The sequence below is a fragment of the Sorex araneus genome, chromosome 3, assembly GCF_027595985.1.
Source record: "Sorex araneus isolate mSorAra2 chromosome 3, mSorAra2.pri, whole genome shotgun sequence".
In the NCBI taxonomy this organism is placed as follows: domain Eukaryota; kingdom Metazoa; phylum Chordata; class Mammalia; order Eulipotyphla; family Soricidae; genus Sorex; species Sorex araneus.
In genome coordinates this window covers 75,349,415-75,373,146 of record NC_073304.1, presented here as the reverse complement: position 1 = coordinate 75,373,146, position 23,732 = coordinate 75,349,415, and the positions used below count along the sequence as shown (strand labels likewise).

The window sequence follows — 23,732 nt, the reverse complement described above, 5'->3', positions numbered from 1 at the left end:
AATAACTTGACTCTGTATTATACTTGCATATCCTTTTCATATCAGGTACACTGATATCTAGTATTATGTCCCATTTTTTTATTCTTAAATCTTAGCAAAATACCTCATTTTAACTAAACTCCCAAATATTTGTGAACTTATCTTATACTTTGGTAATGAAATAAAAAAGCACACACTGAGAATTTCTAAATTATTTTACCATATAAATCTCTATCAAATAACATTTTCAAGGGAGAACCATATTAATTTTTAATCGTGCATATTGGATATTAGATATGCCAAAAATAATAACAATAAGTCTCTCAATGAGAGACATTATTGGTGCTCGCTCGAATAAATCAATGAGCAATGGGATGACAGTGACAGTGACAGTGACTTTTTAAAAAATTAGTTATTTTGTTGCCCAACCAAACGCATTTTCTTCTTTAGGAAACCTGAGCTTGTGGTTATACAAGTAGTTTGAAGTTGTCTTTATTGATGCTCTCAAACCACTAGGGGGCATTCTAAGCTACAAAAGAAACATGAGCTGTTCAGAGAGAAGACCTGGATAAAAAATGGTTCAATCAAATTATAGACAGAGAAAGTTAGTGGAGAGGAAAATAGTGTATCAGGTTTTGAAATCTGCCATTACAGTGTGAACTTCTGAATACTGGAGTAATACCTGTGTAAGTCCATAATGAGGCTTGAAACTCTGAGCAGAGGTGTAAACAGGAATATTAACAGGTATTGAGTCAATGGAGAAGAGGAAGAAGGGGTAGGAGAGGTGGATTGTAAATAGGAAGAGAGGGATAGAACACTGTTTAGCTTGTCGGGCACTGTGTACCCTCACAGAATGAGCGATGTGTGTGAAGACTGCAGAGGAGATAGGGTTGAAATTGTTAGAACTTTAGTTTATTCTGAAAATAAGGATCATAAAGTCATTGGGAAAATGTTCCTGCCAGATGGTAGTTCTTATGTCCTGAGTTTTCTACTAAGCTCCTGATTTCAAGAAAATGTATTAACCTCTTTAAAACATAATGAAATATACAAGAGTTTCCCTATGTAAGAATTTTTTAAAAAACTGAGTTTTAAATTAGGTGCCCAAATAAGCTATTTTATAAATGGGGTTCCTCTGTTTCTTTCTTGGCTCCCGTTAAGCTAATGGAAACCATCTTCTCCCCCAGCCTCTCCCCACCAACCAGTCAAACATCATCTCCTCTTCCTAAAGATGAGTTTCAAGGGAAAAAAAAATCACTGTAACTTCATTTACTAGAAAGAGTTCCCTTACCCACTGCTTAGTTTGCACCCACAGTCCTGAACTAATTACTGTGAGTCCCCAGGGACTCAAGGGGTGGAGTTTCCTGTCAGGTGAATGACAGCTCAGACAGGCTGGTTCTCAGTGATGCAGGGAACCCAGCTTGCTTCTAGAACATTGACCTGGCCCTGTGGATTGAAACTTTTTAGAGCAGCGTGCAAGACACCCCAGTGCCAGGACAAGGGACCATGAGACGCTGTCGAGCTCTACTGGGGCTCCTCTGGGTCCATGTTTGCTGTGAGTTGGGGCCTCCCAGATGGAGCTGGGGGAGTGTTCACTGCCAAGAGTGAGGAAGAGGAGAAGGGGACACACAGGGGGGTCTTGCAGGGTCCTGTATCCTCATGGGTATTTCTGGGATATTTTAGAGGTTCAGAAGCTGCCTCAGGGTCAAAGCTGCAAAGCTTCAGAGAGCTTGTAGTTATATTCTCTGGATGTTGGCCATTGGTGGGATTACACGGCAACCAAGGGCAGTTTGTGGGTGTGACTGCCAAGCTACTGGAAAATGGGGGGTCTGGGTGGAGAAGGCCCAGTCCCAATCCGAGCAGGTTTGGAGATCTCAGCCCCGGGTACAACAGACCTGGATTCCTCTGCTGGCCCCCTTCATGAGTGAGGCTCGTCCGAATGTGTTGAGAGTGGCCTTGAGCATGGCTGTGGCTGGGTTCTGGAGGTTTTCAACTGTCAAGGCTCTGCTTGGGGCAGGGAGGGAAAGGCAACCCATTCCGTCCTAAGAGCCCCCATGTAAGACAGCCAGGCGTGGGTCCAAGAATGTGTCGCTCTCTTCTGGGAGTAAGGTTTTATAGTCTCTGGATGTTGGCCATTGGTGGGATTACACTGCACTGGGGGCAGTTTGTGGGTGTGGCTGCCAAACTACTGGAAAATGGGGGGTCTGGGTGGAGAAGGCCCAGTCCCAATCGGAGCAGGCTTAGAGATCTCAGCCCCAGATACCACACACTTGGGTTAGTTCAAACATGTGGAGAGTGGCCTTGTGCATGGCATGCTTGGCATATTATAATATATATATATATAACATATTATGTTGCCTTTCCCTCCCTGCCCCAAGCAGAGCCTTGACAGTTGAAGACATCCAGAACCCAGCACAGTCATGCTCAAGGTCACACCCTCCACACGTTCGGATGAGCCTCACGAAAGTAGGGACAGCAGAGGAACTCAGGAGTGCGGGCCTCAGGGTTGAGATCTTTCCCAATTATTGGAGGCTCTTTCAGGGGAATGAGACCTATCGTTACTGTTTTTGGCATATTGAATACACACGTGTAGCTTCCCAGGCTCTGCCGTGCGAGCATAGCTTGGCATATAATACTTGTTTCTTGTATTACAGTATAACATGCCGACTTATATAACAACATATAACAAGCCGAAATATAATACTAACAAGAAAGAACAAGTACAAGGTTTCAGTCTTAAAATGTAAATTTTTGCATTAAAAATTCCCCAATTTTATTTGAGACATATGGTTTGTAACAGTTCCTATACTATTATTTATACTTGTAGTGCTGTCTTCCACTCCCACCACGAGAGTTGATAATAGATAACCATTCACCATTATCCCATTGTCTCTTTCCTATCCAAACTTCTTTAAGATAAGAAAGATTTAAATGATCAAGGTGAAAATGAAAATTACACAAGGGATGGGGACATGATTTGTAATTCAGAACCCTATAGGCAGTTTAGAACATAACTAAATATTTGACTGTCACTGTCCTTCCATTGTTCATCGATTTGCTTGAGCGGGCACCAGTAATGTCTCCATTGTGAGATTGTTGTTACTATTTTTGGCATATCGAATGGGCCATGGGTAACTTGCCAGGCTCTGACGAGTGGGCGAGATGCTCTCCGTAGCTTTTGGAAGTTAATATTTATTTGTAAATCACGTCTGCCATTTAACACCAAGTATATTTGCCTATTTCCTACTTACCATGATCTAGTAGTGCACAGATATAGAACTCCTGGTCTCTCCATTTAGATTTTGAACCCAATCCTAATTTATGTGACCTTTGCTTTCTTTTTGTGTGTCTGAGTCCCTCAAAGGCACTCCAAAACACACGGGTGGGGCAAGTTCAGTAGTTGCGGATGTCACCACAAGATGGCAGTGCACCCTGTTGCTACAGGACAGGGGCTCAGTAAGAACTGCCTGTGGCAGAAGCATCTCTCATTGGCTGAGTAGCTCAGGCTAGAAAGCACTGGCTGTTAGGAGAAGAAGGACTAACTTGACTTTGGGAGCAACTTTTGTCAGCTGGGCATTGCAGGTCCACGCTTGGTCTTTAAAGGGAGGGACAATGAAGCCTTCCACTGGAGCCGGATTCCTGTTCTTGTGGCTGCGGATGGGCTGTGAGTTCAGAGTTTGGGGAAATCAGTAAGAAGATAAACGTTAGCAGCCCAAGAAGACTTGATCGAGGTTTTCTCTAGTCCTATAGTACAGATACATTCTGGTATGTAGCGACTTATTTTCATAGTGTCGCGTTTTCTTTCTCTTTAGGTGTCAGTGGAGGAGAGAAGGTGGTTCAGAGTCCTTCCCTGAGTGTCCAGCAGGGAAGCAAGGCTGTTATCAACTGTACCTATTCGGACAGTGCCTCAGACTACTTCCCCTGGTATAAGAAAGAACCCGGGAAAAGTCTCCAGCTGATTATATACATTCGTTCAACAAAGCCACAAGAACAAAATGAACGATACAAAGTCTTACTGAAGAAGGATGAGAAACATCTTTCCCTGCACATCACAGACACCCAGCCCGGAGACTCAGCTGTCTACTTCTGTGCAGAGAGCACACATTGCTACCCAGGCACCTGCAGCCTGTGCTGAAACCCAAGTTTTGGGGGCAGCCCCCTTTTCTTTGGTACTGTTATGTTTGTCTGCAATGGAAGCTAATGTGTTAGACAGTAAATGAGGAAGAAATCAGATTCATGCAGATGTGAAAGAGTTAAAAATTTTGTTCAGAGAATGTTGCTGAATGAATCCTTGAAGAAATTTTATTTGTGTTATTTTAAAATAAAGTACATGAGGGCAATTCTACATTTTTTTTCAGTGTTTCCTCATTAACTAATCCTTTGTAACAAGGTTAAATTTCTTTTGTGAATGAGTTTTTATCATGTGAAATGCATAATAAACCCAGATATTTATTGCTTATATTTAGTTTTACTGTCATTATAAATCATTATATAATTAGAATTTAATTTTTTTCTACATAACATTCTATCTTGAATTGAGCAATTTAAATTTTTCTTGAGTTTTTGTGCCGCCACGCGAAATCGACCCCGGAGGCAACTGAACCACTTTGAACACGAGCGGCGCCCCCAAAATGCCTCCAAACTGTGTGCTCGGAGCTACTGGCCCAGGCATGGCCAGCGGGGTATGGTCCTTTCTCTCTCAACTCTTTCTTTTTGAATGCAGCGAGGCAACAGCCGGTTTTTAAACTATGCAGGAAGCCCGGGAAAGCCGATGGGGCGGGACTTCCGGATCTGCTCTGTGCCAATGATATTTAAGCACAGAGCCATGTGGGGACGCTCCTTTGTGCCGCCACGCGAGATAGACCCCGGAGGCAACTGAATCGCCAGCGAGTGATGCAATTACCAAAAGAATTTTTCCCTGAACTTCATATAGAAATCCAAAACCTAATATAGAAATCCAAAAACTAATATCTTCATATAGAAATCCAAAACCTAATATCTCTTGATTGTAAGCAACGTGTAAATGTTCCTTTTTGGCAGGGCTTACCGTGGGGGGGAAACTCCAAACAATAGTATTGAGTTTTTTGTTGAAGGGTAAAAGATTGTAGCGATAGAATTTTAGGCAGAATTTTCCCTGGACTTTATATAGAAACCCAAAACCTCGCGGCAGCGGCAGCCTAATGTCATCTAATCATCAGCAATATGAAATGGTTCCTTTGTAACGGGTTGGACTTTGGGGGGACCATAATAGGGTTAAAGTTTGTAGTGACGTGTAATTTCTGGCTGTATTTTCCCTGGACTTTATACAGAAATTCAAAGCTGCGAGGCCGTTGCCATGGCCGCGGGACCTAATGTCATTTAATCATAACCAATATGAAATGGTTCCTTCTTAACTGGTCGGACTTTGGTGGGAAATCCTAACAAGAATAGTAAGTCTTTTGCTGAAATATTGAAGGCAATCAAAGTGGTAGCCATCTCTATAGACTGAACTAATCCATATCCCCACGCCGGCTGAGAAGAAATATCCTTCTTTCTCGGGAAGAAACTCGGCGTGGCGTTAACCATAGTATGATGTCCATTAAGCTGACACAGACCTGGTGGCGTGGGAATGGAACACAAGGGAATAAATTATTATGTACTTGGAACAGCGGGATGCTGGTGGAACCTCGAGCTGGGGCTGATACCAGCGTATTACTTTTGGTTCCAGAAACTGCTGGCAGACATTCTTCCAGACTATCAACTAAGCCAGAGCCCCACGTCAGCTGATGACGGGAAATAACCATCTTTTTCGTTTTTTTTTTCCCTTTGTCAGGCAGCGTGGTGATTACTAAACAGGCGTGAACTCAGTGGCGCGGGACGAGGCGGGGGGGGGGAGGGGGGAAATAGAAAAGTTATGTAACAAACAGCGGGACTTAATATCTCTACATTCTCAGCAATGGAGAGCTATCAAATGCTTCCTTGACAGTAGGACTGTCTTTTCTTTTTTGGGGGGAAACCCTAGCAACAATAGTGAGTTATGTGTTGAAACATGGAATGTAACCAAGATAAAGCGTAAATGAAGTGAAATTTATCACTTTCAAGGGCGGGGACTAGGGAGGCGGGAGGGGGCGGGAGGTATAATGGGGTGGTTGGTGATAGAATATGGGCACTGGTGAAGGGAAGGGTGTTTGAGTATTGTATAACTAACATAATCCTGAGAGAACTATGTAACCCTCCACATGGTGATTCAATAAAATCTATATAAAAAAAAAGAAAGAAATAGAAAAATAAAAACCAGTGTAAAGGGGCATTCCACCAAACTCAATCTTTAACAATAGACTCTGTACCAGTGTTTAAGCAAATAATGTTGGTTGGGTAATTTACAAAGCAAATAAACTCTTCAAAAAAATAAATTTTTCTTGATTTCTTCTTCAGATTTGTAATGGGTTTCTGAGCATTTGTCAATGTAAAAAGTAACTTTTGCCTTTATTTGTGATAAAATTTTACATATCTATACATCTCTGGTAAAATTTTGACAGCTCTTCTTATATGCTTGGGTCACTTTTTTGTTGAGATAGTTTCACCAGCATTTTCCCTAGATACTAGTCATGTTTATATTTCTTGTGTGTTTGAGGGAACTTAGTATATGAAACTATGTATTGTAAAACATGACCTTCAGATTGAGCTCACAAATATGCTTTTCTTTCTCCATATTTTATTAATACAATTTTATATTTACTTAAAAAAATTAGATAGGTTATTTATTGTTTTGAGAATTTAGTCTTTTAATCATGAATACAGAGAACAACATTTCAATTTAAGCCTATGATTAAATTTAAATATTTTTGTTAATAACAAAGATCTAAAAGTTGACATTTGATTATTAAAATAAAATTAGCAGGAACATGACTCATAAATCTTTATTACCTTAGGATTTATACCAAGACATTTTATTTTATTTATTTATTAAAAAATTTTTTTTATTGAATTACCATGTGGAAAGTTACAAAGCTCAGTCTTAAGTCTCAGTTACACAATGCTTGAACACCCATCCCTTCACCAGTGTACATATTCCACCACCAAAACCCACAGTAAACCTCCCCTCCAACCCCCCAGCCCCCCACCTCGCCTGTGTAGCTGATAAATTTCACTTTACTTTCTCTATACTTTGATTACATTCAATATTTCAACAAAAAACTCACTATTATTGTTTGGAGTTTCTTCCTTCCCCACCACCCCAAAGTCGGACCTGCTGGAAAGGAAGCTTTTGATAATTTGTTTTCCATTGCTGAGAATGAAGAGATATGAAGTTGTGTGGCCACAATAGCGGCCACGAGGTTCTGGATTTCTGTATTTTAGTATTTTAGTAACTAAGTCCAGAGAAATTTCTGCAGAAATTGCATCATTGCTAGTTCGTACCTCTCTGCTACTTTATGTTCCACATATGAGTGCACTCTTTCTATGTTTGTCTCTTTCTTTCTGACTCATTTCACTTAACATGGTACTTTCCATGTTGATCCACTTATATGCAAATTTCATGACTTCATATTTTCTAACAGCTGCATAGTATTCCATTGTGTAGATGTACCAAAGTTTCTTTAACCAGTTATCTGTTCTCAGGCACTCTGGTTTTTTTCCAGATTGTGGCTATTGTAAACAGTGCTGCAATGAATTTAGAAATGCAAATTTCATTTCTCCTATACCTTTTTGTCTCTCCGGGATATATTCCCAGGAGTGGTATGCTGGGTCAAATGGGAGCTCAACTTCTAATTTCTTGAGAATTGTCCATCTTGTTTTCCAAAAGGGCTGAACAAGCTGGCATTCCCACCAGCAGTGAAGGAGAGTCCCTTTCTCCCCACATCCTCGCCAACACCGGTTGCTTTTGTTGTTTTGGATGTGGGCCAGTCTCTGTGGCATAAGAGGGCATCTCATTGTTGTTTTGATCTGCATCTCCCTGATGATTAGTGATGTCGAGAATTTTATCATGTGCCTCTCAACCATTTGGATTTCTTCTTTGGGGAAGTTTCTGTTCATTTCATCACCCCATTTTTTGATCGGGCGGCAGTTTTCTTCTTGTGGAGTTCAACCAGTGCCTTGTATATCCTTGATATCAACTGCTTCTCGGATGGGTATTGGGTAAATATCCTTTCCCATTCTGTAGGCTTTCTTTGTACTTTGGTCACTCTATCTTTTGAGGTTCAGAAGCTTCTTAGTTTAAGGTAGTCCCATTTATTTATCTCTGTTCTCACTTGCTTGGCCGGTGGCGTGTCAGCGTTGAAGATACCGATGGCTACAATGTTGTGGAGGGTTTTGCCAACCTTGTCTTCAATGCACCTTAGGGATTCTGGTCTGATGTTGAGGTCTTTAATCCATCTTGATCTGCCTTTTATACATGGTGATAGGTGGAGATCTGAGTCCATTTTTTTGCATATAGCTAAGACATTTTATTTTTATTGTTATATTTACAATATGAAATCACTGTCATTTGTATGTGTGAAAATTTTATTCATATTTGTTGTTCATTTTACCCAACTCAAAAAAATTAATGGAAAGTATGAATTTTTTTAATTAAGATTAATTCCTAAACCATTTTCCCATGGGACAGGAATAAGCTGCTCTTCAGATTCCTTTAATATTCCCTCATATTCTAAGTATGCATAAGTTGGCAGCTGCTATGGTAAGCTGATACATTTTGGCTGAGGCTTGGGTGCTAATTATTTGCTAGTAAATTTAAGCTTATAAGGAAACTTAAATCGAAATGAACACATCTGAATAAGAAAGTCAGTATTACAGCCCTCAAACACAATTGGCTTTCTATTTCTCTCAGGGTAACAACTAGCCCCTGTGACAGGAAACATGATGACTATTAGCTAGACTATTTTTTAGAGATTCCTAACAGAAGGAGAGGGAAGGAGAGGGAAGCAAGACTCAGTTTACTGGTTTCTTCTTTAATTCAAATTAGGAGAGAGAAGGTTCTGGTACCATTGCTTTGAAGTGCCTTATCACTCATGGGGAGAATTTATTGTATGAAAGGAAAAAAAATTCCTCTAGGGTGAGTGTCTAAGATTTATTCGGACACAGACAACTGTGGTTTAAACTTCCCCCAGGGCTGATTTTTTCCTATTCTCTGGATAATTTGCCATAATCTTGGTGAATTAAAGCAATAGAGACCTTTTTCTGTCATGGATCTGGAGGCCTGGATTGAAAATTGTTTTTCTTGTGCTGAATGAAATGTAGGTGTTGGCACAGATGCCCCTTTCCAGAGGCTCCAGGACAGAACCGGTCCCTTCCTCTGGCAGCATTTCTTGGTTTGGGGGTGTGTCACTCCAACCCCTGTTTCTGTTATCTTGTTTTGATGCCTGTGGGTCCCTGGGTGACTTAGGTGGAGTGGGGAGGAGAGAGGAGGCAGCCTATAGAGGGGGATCTGCTACTTCCTTTTGATCTACCTTTGCCTTGTGGGAACAGCTGGAAAAATCTAGGACCGCCAGGAACTTGCTCCTTGCTGGAAAGGGAAGTTGGTCCTGGACCATACCCAGGTCTTTCCAGTTTTCATCTTTCTCACTGAGAAAAGAATATCAGCAGACTGACAGCAGAGTGTAAGATTTTATTGACGTTTTGAGGAAGGGGAAAGGGGTGGGGAGACAGAGACAGTAACACAGAGACAGAGAAGAGAGAGATACAGAAACAGAGAAGACAGAGAGACAGACAGAGAGGTACAGATGCACGAGACATAGAGAACATGGCAACCCCAGTACATCCCAGCATTACACATGGGCACATGCAGTACATGGACTAGGCAGCACGTGTGAGTACTTCCCCTGTTCAAGTTGACTCCAATAGGGTTTCCTCAACGTGCTAATGTGTGTCTTTTTGCCTAGGTAAGACACTGTTGCTACAGTGATTGCCAACGGGTAGAGTTAGGAGTAGTTGGTGTTTTGCTTAAATCCTTTCCAGGCCTTTGTTCTGCTGAGCTTCTCTCTGAGAGGGATCCAGTCTTTTCTGGGTCTGTGCTGGCCCAATTAAAGGTTTTATCAGGTCTTAGTTCCTAAGCTCACAAGGTGGCTTTTTCAGCCTGGGGCTATTGGATACTTTACTCCTCACTACTCATAGTCATGAGGGCCCTTTTCTATTTACCTGTTGCCAGCTTCAATTTCATTTATTCCATTAGCAAATCTCCCACTGCCTCCCACTTAAATTATGCATGTCATTGCATTAAGAACAAATAATTCAGAAATCCCCCCCCTCATCTCAGGATCATGACTTTTTTTTTTTTTTTTTTTTGCTTTTTGGGTCACACCCGGCAACGCACAGGGGTTACTCCTGGCTCTGCACTCAGGAATTACTCCTGGCAGTACTCAGGGGACCATATGGGATGCTGGGATTTGAACCCGGGTCAGCCGCATGCAAGGCAAATGCCCTACCCACTGTGCTATCACTCCAGCCCCTCAGGATCATGACTTAATCAGAACTTAACTAACCTCCTTATCACCTATATATTTGAGAACATTTGAAGAGTAGGAAATTTAGCATCTGATTTCATTTTATTCGCCATTTTACCTTTCAAGCCTGAGGTTTTACCAAGTTGGAAAACAAGGTAATGTATTTACTCGTACTGAGTTATAAAAATAGATCTCAATGCCTTATCGTCTCAATAATTTCACTTCTCAAAAACCATAGAAATTAATAATATTTCTGTGCAACTATTATGTGTGAATTTCAATTTATCATATAGTTTTAGGTCATGTAAGCATCACACAATTATGGTACAAAACCACTGTGCTTGTTCTGGGAAGTTATCATCTTTTCTTATTTTTTTTTTTCTTTTTGGGTCACACCCGGCGATGCACAGGGTTTACTCCTGGCTCATGCACTCAGGTAATACTCCTTGCGGTGCTCAGGGGACCATATGAGATGCAGGGAATTGAACCAGGTTGACCGAATGCAAGGCAAACGCCCTACCTGCTGTGCTATTGGTCTAGCCCCGGGAATTATCACATATTATCATTTTCTCTTCCAGGCTTACATCCTGCAAAGGTATAATTCATTCTTTTTTTATATTTTTATCTTATCGAGAATGGCACATTAATGTAACCATAAATTTCTCCCGCCTCCCCGATATAATTATGTGCAGAGAAGGACTTGGGTAGTGAAAATGAGGGGAGTGTGGTTGGGCGAGCCTCTCAGCACAGGGGAAGTTTGATCTGACACACACCAACTTGCTGTACCAGGAACCCCCTGTTTCCTGTTAGGGGGCAGCAGCAGCACAGACACAGCAGTTTTCCCTCACCCAGCCAGACTCACCTCACCCTGCAAAGCCCTGATATTGAAGATATTTTCGGCCTGGTGGAAGAACTGAGACATGTTGCTCTCCAGTGCTCTGAAGGTGTTCCTGGCTTCCATGTGGCTAGGTGAGCATGGCCCTGTGGGAATGTGCCTCCTCCATGGCCGAAGGACTGGATACAGCAGTGTCCTGTGGGTACTGGGAGGGAGGTAGCAGATTGCAGTATAGATTCTCTCTGTCTCACACCTCTAATCTTTTTTTACCTCCAGGATCCAGTATTGCCCAGAATGTAGAACAATCTCAAACTCCCATACAAGTGCAGGAGACAGAGACTGTGACCCTGGACTGCACGTATGATACCAGCTACCCCAGCTACACTCTTTTTTGGTACAAGCAGCCTAACCATCGGGAAATGATTTTCCTTCTTCGTCAGGACTCCTATGGCGAGGAAAATGTGAGAGAAGGTCGCTACTCACTGGATTTCCAGAAGACAAGCAAATCCATCAAACTTGTCATCTCAGTCTCCCAGGTGGAGGACTCTGCAGTGTATTTCTGTGCACTCAGTGAGGCACAGTGAGTGATGTGCCGGAGGGAGGCGTACCACAACCCCAGGGCAATGCTTGATGCATCCTTCTGCTGCAGGAACCAAAGCACAGAATTGAGGTTGCAGACAGGAAGTGGCTGGGCTATGGCAGCTCAAGGGTAGAGTCAAAGAGAAGCAGTGAGTTTAAGTGAGAACCTCTCCAGAGAGTTAGTGCCCTGTTTTATCCTCAGCTGTGGTCTAGAAGTCTCTGTGCACTGCACTCCACACTCCTCAATGCTGAGGAGCACTCATTGCTTAATCTGATTTGTATTTCCTGAGATTTTTCATATTGAGCATTTTGCACATATTTAATGGTTTCTGAATGTCTTATCTGGCTGATTGTCTATTTTGTTCCTCGTCTGCTATTTGTTCGTTAGGTTAGGAGTCAATTCTGTTGGGGATCCCAGCTACTCCTTGTTGCTGGGGGTCATCCCTGTAGGTGCCGAGGAATCACATAGTCCTGAGAATTGAATCTGAACTTCCTGCATGTAAGAGATACATGTGGTCTTTTAGGTAACCCCTGGCCATACGCATTCACACACATACATATATACATATATATATATAAATAGAGAGAGAGAGAGAGCCTTCCCATGGCTTGATTTTCCCTTCCCATGGCTTGATTTTTAGCACTGTTAATATTTGTTTCACTATATAGAAACCTTTACTTTTCTTGATTACCACCAAAGTTAGTTCCGATAATGAATCTCTTTTTAAATCTATGTATTTGTGTACATGTGCTCTGCCTAAAAAAGTGTTTGTTAATGTGCAGACAGACATAAAGATTGATGGTGGTGTAATTCAGTCTGAGTCAAAAGGTCTGAGAATTGGGATGCTGATCGTGTAAGTCTCAGTCTAAGACTAACGATCTGAGAACTGAAGATCTGAGTCTAGAGATCTGAGTTGTGCCAATGTTTGAACAAATTAAGTGGCTATATCTGCTCATAGGAAAGAGAATTCCCCCACTCTCTCTCTTTGTTCTTTCCAAAGCTTTATTGCATTAGATGATGTTTACCCACTTTGGCGAAGGTGATCTTTACTCATTCTATGATATAACTACTAATCTATTCCAGCACTCCCAGAAAAAATTGTTTGGTTAGCTATTTATATATTCCACATCCATAGTAGTTCACCTACTGTGTGAAACTCAATGCAGCAGTAGGAACTATGGGTGTTAACAAAAGAACAACAGATATTTGTTGCTGGGATATAAAGCAATTTACAGAAATATCTGAATAAAATGTATATTTAGTGTTTAAATGAAAACTCTATGAAGTGCTATATAGTTTCTGCTTTTCCAATATACAGTAAAATGGCAGAAGCAGCAACTCTAATTTGATTTAAAAAAAAAGAGAAGAAAGGTTCAATTTTGGGAGATGAAGTCAAAAGGGATTTTTGTCTAAACCTGGGTGGTCACTCAAAGGCTGAGGAGCCCGCTGTGCCTATGGGAGTGATTCCCCAGCCCCACACGGTATTATAAGCAGTGCCACGGGACAACCTGAGCACCATACAGTGAGTAGCCCTGGAGCACTATTGGGTATGATCCTTTAACCAACCCCCCCCCAAATAAAAGCAAAACACAAAACACAAACCAATCTGAAAAGAAAAGAGATTTTTAAAATAAAGTTAGGTTTAAATGATCTAATAAATCATCCAATGTATGATTACATTAAAATTCTTATATTCATCAATTTCTCTTAATGCTAAAATAATCAAAATCATAATAGTTACCATAAAGCCTTTTTTTCTATATCTTACTTTGTTCTTAAAGAGAGATTAGACATTGAACAGAGAAGAGGCCAGGCAGTCTGGTGAGCAACGTGGCCGGAGAAATGCTCCAGACCGGAACCCAGGCCAACAACACCAGGGATCCAGAAGGAGCAGGTACATCTGGGACGCCTTCTCCAAATGGAGCCCTGGCGACACTGAGCAGCAACTAACACGGCTCCGGGTTGCGGGACTAGAACACATCCGAACCGCGTGGCAGCTAGCGCGGCCATGCGACCTTTTCTAAAAACTGAAAACATACAATCTTTTAATAGAAAACCAATTATCAAATGCTTCCTTAGTAAGGCTGTCTTTCTTGGGGGGAAACTCCAACAACAATAGTGAGTTTTGTTTTGCAATATGGAACGTAATCAAGGTAAAGAGAAAATGAAGTGAAATTCATCAGTTATACAGTGGGGGGTGGGGGGCGGGGGTATACTGGGGTTTCTGGTGGTAGAATATGGGCACTGGTGAAGGGATGGTGTTTGAATATTGTATAACTGAGACATAAACCTGAAAACTGTGTAACTTTCCACATGGTGATATAATAAAAATTAAAAAAAAAGAGGGATGAAATTATTACTTTCTTACTAAGATTTTTTCTGACCATCCAAGTATAAGTCTTTCCCCTCCTTTGAGAATGTATATCTTTTATTTTATTCTCTTCTTAGGGGGCCAAAAACTTGACTCTGTATTATAGTTACACATCCCTTTCATATCTAGTACACTGATATCTAGTATTATGTCCCATTTTTGTTATTCTTAAAACCTAGCAAAATACCTCATTTTAACTGAACTCCCAAATATTTGTGAACTTATACTTTGGTAAGAAAATAAAAAATCACAAACTGAGATTTTCTAAATTATTTTACCATATAAATCTCTATCAAATATCATTTTCAAGGGAGAACAATATTAATTTTTAATCTTACTTTTTTAAAAATTCGGAAATTTGTTGCCCAACCAAACGCATTTTCTTCTTTAGGAAACATGAGCTTGTTTTGTGGTTATACAAGTAGTTTGAAGTTGTCTTTATTGATGCTGTCATACCACTAGGGGGCATTCTAAGCTATAAAAGAAACAGATGAGCTGTTCAGAAAGGAGACCTGGAAAAAACAATGTGGTTCAAGCAAATTATAGACAGAGAAAGTCAAGGGAGAGGAAAATAGTGTATCAGGTTTTCAAATCTTCCAATACAATGTAAACTGCAGAATACTGGAGTCATACCAGTGTAAGTCCATAATGAGGCTGAAACTCTGAGCAGAGGTGTAAACAGGAATATTAACAGGCATTGTGTATAAGTCAATGGAGAAGAAGAAGAAGGGGTAGGAGAGGCGGATTGTAAATAGGAAGAGAGGGATAGAACACTGTTTAGCTTGTCCGCACTGTGTAACCTCTCAGAATCAGCGGTGTGAGTGAAGATTGCAGAGGAGATTGGGTTGAAATTGTTAGAACTTTAGTTTATTCTGAAAATAAGGATCATAAAGTCACTGGAAAATGTTCCTCCCAGATGGTAGTTCTTATGTCCTGAGTTTCTACTAAGCTCCTGAGTTCCTACTAAGAAAATGTATTAACCTCTTTAAAACATTATGAAATATACAAGAGTTTCCCTATGTAAGAATTTTTTTTAAAAAACTGAGTTTTAAATTAGATGCCCAAATAAGCTATTTTATAAATGGGGTTCCTCTGTTTCTTTCTTGGCTCCTGTTAAGCTAATGGAAACCATCTTCTCCCCCAGCCTCTCCCCACCAACCAGTCAAACATCATCTCCTCTTCCTAAAGATGAGTTTCAAGGGAATAAAATATCACTGTAACCTCATATACTAGAAAGAGTTCCCTTACCTGCTGCTCAGTCTGCACCCACAGTTCTGAACTAACTACTGTGCGGTCCCCATGACTCAGGGAGCAGAGTTTCCTGTCACGAGAATGACAGCTCAGACAGGCTGGTTCTCAGTGATGCAGGGAACCCGGCTTGGTTCTAGAACATTGACCTGGCCCTGTGGATTGAAACTTTTTAGGGCAGTGTGCAAATCACCCCAGCGCCAGGACAAGGGACCATGAGACGCTGGCAAGCTCTGCTGGGGCTCCTCTGGGTCCAGGTTTGCTGTGAGTTGGGGCCTCCCAGATGGAGCTGGGGAGTGTTCACTGCCAAGAGTGAGGAAGAGAAGAGGGGGACCTGCAGGGAGGTACTGCAGGACCCTGTATCCTATTGGATATTTCTGGGATATTTTAGAGGTTCAGAAGCTGCCTCAGGGTCAAAGCCACACTCTCCACACATTCAGATGAACCTCACGCATGTAGGGGCTGGAAGAGGAACCCAGGTGTGCGGGCCCCAGGGCTGAGATCTTGAGATCTTTCCCCAGGATTGGAGGCACTTTCAGGGTCCGGGGAATGAGACCTATCATTACTGTTTCTGGCATATCGAATATGCCACAGGTAGCTTCCCAGGCTCTGCCATGTGGGCGTAGCTTGGCATATAATACTTGTTGCTTGTATTATAGTATAACATGCTGACTTGCATAACAACATATAACAAGCCGAAATATAATACTAACAAGAAAGAACAAGTACAAGGTTTCAGTCTTAATATGTAAATTTTTGCATTAGAAATTCCCCAATTTTATTTGAGACTATATGATTTATAATAATTCCAATACTACTATTTATACTGCAGTGCTGCCTTCCACTCCCACCAGAGTTGATCATGGATAATCAATCACCGTTGTCTCATTGTCTCTTCCCTATCCGAACTTCTTTTTTAAGATAAGAAAGATTTAAATGATCAAGGTGAAAAGGAAAATTACACAAGGGATGGGGACATGATTTGTAATTCAGAACCCTATAGGCAGTTTAGAAGAAAATTAAATATTTGATTGTCACTGTCCTTCCATTGTTCATCGATTTGCTCGAAAAGGCACCAGTAATGTCTCCATGGTGAGATTGTTGTTACTGTTTTTGGCATATAGAATGGGCTATGGGTAACTTGCCAGGCTCTGCCGAGTGGGCAAGATACTCTCGATAGCTTTTCGAAGTTAATATTTATTTGTAAATCACATCTGCCATTTAACACCAAGTATATTTCCTATTTCCTACTTACCATGATCTAGTAGTTCACAGATATATAACTCCTGGTCTCTCCATTTAGATTTTGAACTCAATCCTAATTTATGTGACCTTTGCTTTCTTTTTGTGTGTCTGAGTCCCTCAAAGGCACTCCAAAACACAGCGGCGCTGCAAGCTCAGTAGTTGCGGATGTGACCACAAGATGGCAGTGCACCCTGTTGCTACAGAACGGGCTCAGTAAGAACTGCCTGTGGCAGAAGCATCTCTCATTGGCTGAGTAGCTCATGCTAGAAAGCACTGACTGTTAGGAGAAGAAGGACTAACTTGACTTTGGGAGCATCTTTGTCAGCTGGGCATTGCAGGTCCACGCTTGGTCTTTAAAGGGAGGGACAATGAAGCCGTCCACTGGAGCCGGATTCCTGTTCTTGTGGCTGCGGATGGGCTGTGAGTTGAGAGTTTGGGGAAATCAGTAAGAAGATAAACGTTAGCAGCCCAAGAAGACTTGATCGAGGTTTTCTCTAGTCCTATAGTACAGATACATTCTGGTATGCAGCGACCTATTCTCATAGTGTCACGTTTTCTTTCTCTTTAGGTGTCAGTGGAGGAGAGAAGATAGAGCAGAGTCCTTCCCTGAGTGTCCAGCAGGGAAGCAAGGCTGTCATCAACTGTACCTATTCAAAAAGTGTCTCAGACTACTTCCCCTGGTATAAGAAAGAACCCGGGAAAAGTCTCCAGCTGATTATATACATTCGTTCACCAAAGCCACAAGAACAAAAGGAACGATACAAAGTTTTACTGAATGAGAATGAGAAACATCTTTCCCTGCACATTGACGACACCCAGCCCGGAGACTCAGCTGTCTACTTCTGTGCAGAGAGCACACATTGCTTCCCAGGCACCTGCAGCCTGTGCTGAAACCCAAGTTTTGGGGGCAGCCCCCTTTTCTTTGGTACTGTTATGTTTGTCTGCAATGGAAGCTAATGTGTTAGACAGTAAATGAGAAAATAAGTCAGATTCATGCAGATGTGAAAGAGCTAAAAATTTTGTTCAGAGAATGTTGCTTAATGAATTCTTGAAGAAATTCTGTTAGGTTTTATTTTAAAATTAAGTGCATGGACCCATGTATGGAGACTGTGAATTAAGCCTTTGCCCCACGCCGGCTAACGGAGGAAATATGTAATTTCTGGCAGAATTTTCCCAGGACTTTATACAGAAATCCAAAACGGCGCGGACGCTGCTGCGTCCGCGCGACTTAACATTTATAATTGTCATCAATGTGAAAGGGTTCCATTTGAACAGGTCAGACTTGGGGGGGAAACTCCAAATAATAACAGTAAGTTTTTGTTGAAATATTGAAGGTTCTTAATGTAACAGCCACCCCTGGACTATGAGCTAAGCAAAAGCCCCACGCTGGCCAACGTGGCGTGGAGTACACCATACTATGAGGCGCAGGAAGGGGGATGAGGGGGAAAAATTAAAAAAAAAAAAATGGAAAAGGAAAAAGAGAAAAAAAAGAGAGAGAGTTATGTCAACTATAGTGAGTTTTGTGTTGAATTATGGAATGTAATCAAGGTAAAGAAAAAATGAAGTGAAATTCATTAGTTATACAGTAGGGGGTAGGGGGTGGGGGCGGGGGGTAAACTGGGGTTTCTGGTGGTGGAATTTGGGCACTGGTGAAGGGATGGGTGTTTGAATATTGTATAACTGACATATAAACCTGAGAACTTTGTAACTTTCCACATGGTGATTTAATAAAAATTTAAAAAAAAAAAAAGAAAAGAAAAGAAGAAAAAAAAAATTAAGTGCATGGTAGCTGGAGTGATAGCACAGCGGGTAAGGCTTTTGTGAGCCTTGCACTCGGCTGACCTGGGTTTAAATCCCAGCATCCCATATGGTCCCCTTAGCACCGCCAGAAATAATTCCTGAGTTCAGAGCCAGGAGTAACCCTTGTGCATGGCCCAAAAAGGAAAAAAATAAAATAAAATAAAGTGCATGAAGGCAATTCCACATTCTTTTTTCAGTCTTTGCTCATTAAGAATCCTTTGTATCAAGGTCAAATTTCCTTACAAATGAATTTCTTATCTTTTGTCTCCAGTAATGCATGGTATTTCATAGAACATTACATGTTAAACATAAAATATAAACATGTGAAGTGCATAATAAACCCAGATAATTTATTGCTTATGTTTAGTTTTACTGTCATTACAAATCATTGTATAATAAGAATTTAATATTTTTTGCATAATATTCTATCTTGAATTAAGCAATCTAAAATTTTTTATTTCTACTCCAGATTTGTAATGGGTTTGTGAGTATTTGTCAACATAAAAAGGAACTCTTGCTTTTATTTGTGATAAAATTTTAGATATCTATACATCTCTGGTAAAAATTTGACGTCTCGCCTTATATGCTCTGGGCCACTTTTTTGTTGAGATAGTTTCACCAGCATTTTCCCTAGATCCTAGTCATGTTTATATATCTTGTGTGTTTGAGGGAACTTACTATATGAAACCATGTATTGTAGAACATGACATTCAGATTCAGCTCACAAGTATGTTTTTCTTTCTTCATATTTTATTAATACAGTTTTAGTTTACTTTAAAATTTTAGAAAAGTTATTTCTTTTCTTTGAGACTTTAGTCTTTTAATCATGAATACTGAGAATAATGTTTTAATTTAAGCCTTATGATTGAATTTAAATTTTTTTAAATAACAAACATCTGGAAGTTGACATTTGATTATTCAAAAAAATTTTAGTGGGAGCATGACCCATAAATCTTTATTACTTTAGGATTTATTCCAAGTCATTTTATTTTTATTGTTACATTTACAATATAAATTTTTGCTTTGTGGCAGCGCAACATCTTATAGCTTACCTGTCTCTCTGGGAGAACCTGGCAAGCTACCGAGAGTTTACTGCCCACGTGGGAGAGCTTGGCAAACTTCCCATAGTGTATTCATATGCCAAAACCAGTAACAATGCTGGGTCTCATTCCCCTGACCCCAAAAGAGCCTCCAATGTGACATCGTTGGGAAGGACAAGTAAAGAGAGGCTTCTAAAATCTCAGGACTAGGATGAATGGAGACGTTACTGAGACCGCTCAAGAAATTTGATGATCAACGGAATGATGATGATGATGATGATGTGATGATGATGATCATGATTTACAATATGAAATCATTGTCATTTGTATGTGTGAAAATTTTATTCATATTTGTTTTTTATTTTACCCAAATCAAAAAAAATGAATGGAAATTATGTATTTTTAAAATTAAGATTAATTCCTAAACTATTTTCCCATGGGACAGGAGTAAGCTGCTCTTCAGATTCCTTTAATATTCCCTCATATTCTAAGTATGCATATTGGCAGCTGCTATGGTGAGCTGATACATTTTGGCTGAGTCCTGGGTGTTAATTATTTGCTAGTGAATTTAAGCTTACAAGAAAACTTAAATTGAAATGGACACATCTGAATAAGAAAATCAGTATTTCAGCCCTCAAACACAATTGGCTTTCTATTTCTCTCAGGGTAACACTATGCTATCTCCTGTGACAGGAAACATGATGACTCTAAGCTAGACTGTTTCTTAGAGAATCCTAACAGAAGGAGAGGGGAGGAGAGGGAAGCAAGACTCAGTTTACTGGTTTCTTCTTTAATTCAAATTAGGAGAGAAAAGATTCTGTTGCCATTGCTTTGAAGTGCCTTATCACTTGGGGAGAATTTATTGTATGCAAGGAAAAAAAAATCCTTCTAGGGTGAGTGTCTAAGATTGATTCAGATACAGACAACTTGGAGTGATAGCACAGAGAGTCAGGCATTTGCCTTGCACGAGGCCAACACAGATTCCATTTCTACGTCTCTCTCAGAGAGCCGAGCAAGCTACGGAGAGTATCCCGGCCACAAGGCAGAGCCTGGCAAGCTACCCATGGCATATTTGACATGCCAAAAACAGTAACAAGTCTCACCATGGAGACGTTACTGGTGCCTTATGCAAAAAACAGAACAACAAGTCTCACAATGGAGACATTACTGGTGCACTATGTCAAAAACTATAACAAGTCTTACAATGGAGATGTTACTGTTGCCTGCTCAAGCCAATCGATGAGAGATGGGATGACAGTGACAGTGACAGACAACTGTGTTTAAATTTCCCCCAGGGCTGATTTTTTCTGCTGTGGGTAATTTGCTATAATCTTGATGAATTAAAGCAACAGAGGCCTTTTTATGTCATGAGTCTGGAGGCCTGGAATTGAAAGTTGTTTTTCTTGTGCTGAATGAAATGGAGGTGTTGGCACGGATGCCCCTTTCCAGAGGCTCCAGGACAGAACCAGTCTCATTCCTCTGGCAGCATTTCTTGGTTTGTGGGTGTGTCACTCCAACCCCTGTCTCCATTATCTCGCTTTGATGCCTGTGGGTCCCTGGGTGACTTAGGTGCAGTGGGGAGGAGAGAGGAGGCAGCCTGTAGAGGGGGATTTGCTACTTCCTCTTGATCTACCTTTGCCTTGTGGAAACAGCTAGAGAAATCTAGGACTGCCAGGAACTTGCTCCTTGCTGGAAAGGGAAGTTGGTCCTAGACCTTACCCAGGTCTTTACAGTTTTCATCTTTCCCTCAGAGAAAAGAATTTCAGCAGACTAGCAGTAGAGTATAAGATTTTATTCAAGTTTTGAGGAAGGGGAAAGAGGTGGAGAGACAGAGACAGAAACAGACAGAGACAGAGAAGAGAGAGAGACAGAGAGGTGCAGATGCACAACAGAGAGAGAGAGAGAGAGAGAGAGAGAGAGAGAGAGAGAGAGAGAGAGAGAGAGAGAGAACATGGCAACCCCAGTACATCCCAGCATTGGCACAGGCAGTACATGGGTTCAAACAGCACATGTGAGTACTTCCTTTGTTCAAGTTGACTCTTACAGGGTTTTCCCAACCTACCCATTTGTGTCTTTTTACGTAAGTAAGAGACTTGCTATAGTGATTGCCAAGGGGTAGAGTTGGGAGTAGCTGATGGTCTTCTTTAATATTCCTTTCCAGGCCTTTGTTCTGCTGGCTTCTCTCTGAGAGGGATCCAGTCTTTTCTGGGTCTGTGCTGGCCCAGATAAGTTTTATCAGGTCTTAGTTCCTGTGCTCACAAGGTGGTTTTTTCAGACTGGGGCACTTGGATATGAGGGCCCTTCCTTATCTACCTGTTGCTGCTTCAAGTTCATTTCTTCCATTAGCAAATCTCCCATTGCCTCTAATTTAAATTATGCATGTCTTTGTATTTAGAACAAATAATCCAGAAATATCACCCCATCTCAGGATCATGACTTAATCAGAACTTAATTTGCCCTCTTTAGCACCTATATATTTGAGAACATTTGAAGACTAGGAAATTTAAGATCCTATTTCATTTTATTTGTCATTTTACCCTTCAAGCCTGAGGTTTTTCCAATTTGGAAAACAAGGTAATGTATTAACTGGTACCCAGTTATAAAAATAGATCTCAGTGCCTTATCATCTCAATGATTTCACTTCTCAAAAATCATGTAGAAATTGATTATATTTCTGTGCAACTATATGTGTGAATTTCAATTTCTCATATAGTTTTAGGTCATGTAAGCATCACACAATTATGGTACAAAACTGCTGTGCTTGTTCTGGGAAGTTGCCTTTTTTTAATGCTTTTTGAGTCACACCCAGGAATGCACAGGGTTTACTCCTGACTCATGCATTCAGGAAATACTCTTGGTGGTGCTCAGGGGACCATATGGGATGCTGGGAATCGAACCTGCATCAGCCGCATGCAAGGCAAACACCCTACCTGCTGTGCTATGGGTCCAGCCCCGGGAAGTTATCGTCTTATTATTATTTTCTCTCCAAGGCTTAGCTCCTGGAAAGGTATAATTCATTCTTTTTTATATTTTTATCTTACTGAGAATGTCACATTAATGTAGCCATAATTTTCTCCCCGCCTCCCAATATAATTATGTGCAGAGAAGAACATGGTTGATGAATGTGAGGGGAGTGTGGTTGGGCGAGCCTCTCAGTGCAGGGGAAGTTTGATCCGACACAGACCAACTTGCTGTACCAGGAACCCCCTGTTTCCTGTTAGGGGGCAGCAGCAGCACAGACACAGCAGTTTTCCCTCACCCAGCCAGACTCACCTCACCCTGCAAAGCCCTGATATTGAAGATATTTTCGGCCTGGTGGAAGAACTGAGACATGTTGCTCTCCAGTGCTCTGAAGGTGTTCCTGGTTTCCATGTGGCTAGGTGAGCATGGTCCTGTGGGAATGTGCCTCCTCCATAGCTGAAGGACTGGATACAGCAGTGTCCTGTGGGTACTGGGAGGGAGGTAGCAGATTGTAATAGAGATTCTCTCTGTCTCACACCTCTTATCTTTTTTTTCTTTCCCTCCAGGATCCAGTATTGCTCAGAATGTAGAACAAACTCAATCTCCCATACAAGTGCAGGAGACAGAGACTGTGACCCTGGACTGCATGTATAATACCACCTCTTACAGCTACAGTCTCTTTTGGTACAAGCAGCCTAACCATCGGGAAATGATTTTCCTTATTCGTCAGGACTCCTATGGCAAGGAAAATGTGAGAGAAGGTCGCTACTCAGTGGATTTCCAGGAGACAAGCAAATCCATCAAACTTGTCATCTCAGCCTCCCAGGTGGAGGACTCTGCAGTGTATTTCTGTGCACTCAGAGAGGCACAGTGAGTGGTGTGCCGGAGGGAGGCGTACCACAACCCCAGGGCAATGCTTGATGCATCCTCCTGCTGCAGGAACCAAAGCACAGAATTGCGGTTGCAGAGAGGATGTGGCTGGGCTATGGCAGCTCAAGGGTAGAGTCAAAGAGAAACAGTGAGTTTAAGTGAGAACCTCTCCAGAGAGTTAGTGCCCTGATTTATCCTCAGCACCACATGGTCCATCTAGTAATTCTGGGTGTGGCCTAGAAGTCTCTGAGCACTGCACTCGATGCTCCTGAATGCCGAGGAGAACTGCTTGAAGTAATGTTTGGTACTACAGGGCTGGGGGACCACTGCCTCATCAGGGCTTATACTGAGGTGACTGCCGGTTGGATAAGAACTGCCAGGAGAGCGT

The 23,732-nt window shown here is 41.3% G+C and overlaps 4 gene segments (V, D, J or C); all 4 read left to right on the top strand.

The window, feature by feature from the left end:
* The first annotated feature begins 3,588 nt into the window (after positions 1 to 3,588).
* LOC101543902 (T cell receptor alpha variable 5-like) lies at positions 3,589 to 4,111 on the top strand. The segment is given in 2 exon segments: positions 3,589 to 3,640; positions 3,789 to 4,111. Coding segments are annotated over 2 exon segments (375 nt in total).
* A 7,203-nt stretch (positions 4,112 to 11,314) lies between these two features.
* Positions 11,315 to 11,813, top strand: LOC101543654 (T cell receptor alpha variable 14/delta variable 4-like). The segment is given in 2 exon segments: positions 11,315 to 11,363; positions 11,506 to 11,813. Coding segments are annotated over 2 exon segments (357 nt in total).
* Positions 11,814 to 17,041: 5,228 nt separating this feature from the next.
* On the top strand, positions 17,042 to 17,564 carry LOC101543387 (T cell receptor alpha variable 5-like). The segment is given in 2 exon segments: positions 17,042 to 17,093; positions 17,242 to 17,564. Coding segments are annotated over 2 exon segments (375 nt in total).
* A 5,280-nt stretch (positions 17,565 to 22,844) lies between these two features.
* On the top strand, positions 22,845 to 23,348 carry LOC101543119 (T cell receptor alpha variable 14/delta variable 4-like). The segment is given in 2 exon segments: positions 22,845 to 22,893; positions 23,041 to 23,348. Coding segments are annotated over 2 exon segments (357 nt in total).
* The last annotated feature ends 384 nt before the right edge of the window (positions 23,349 to 23,732 follow it).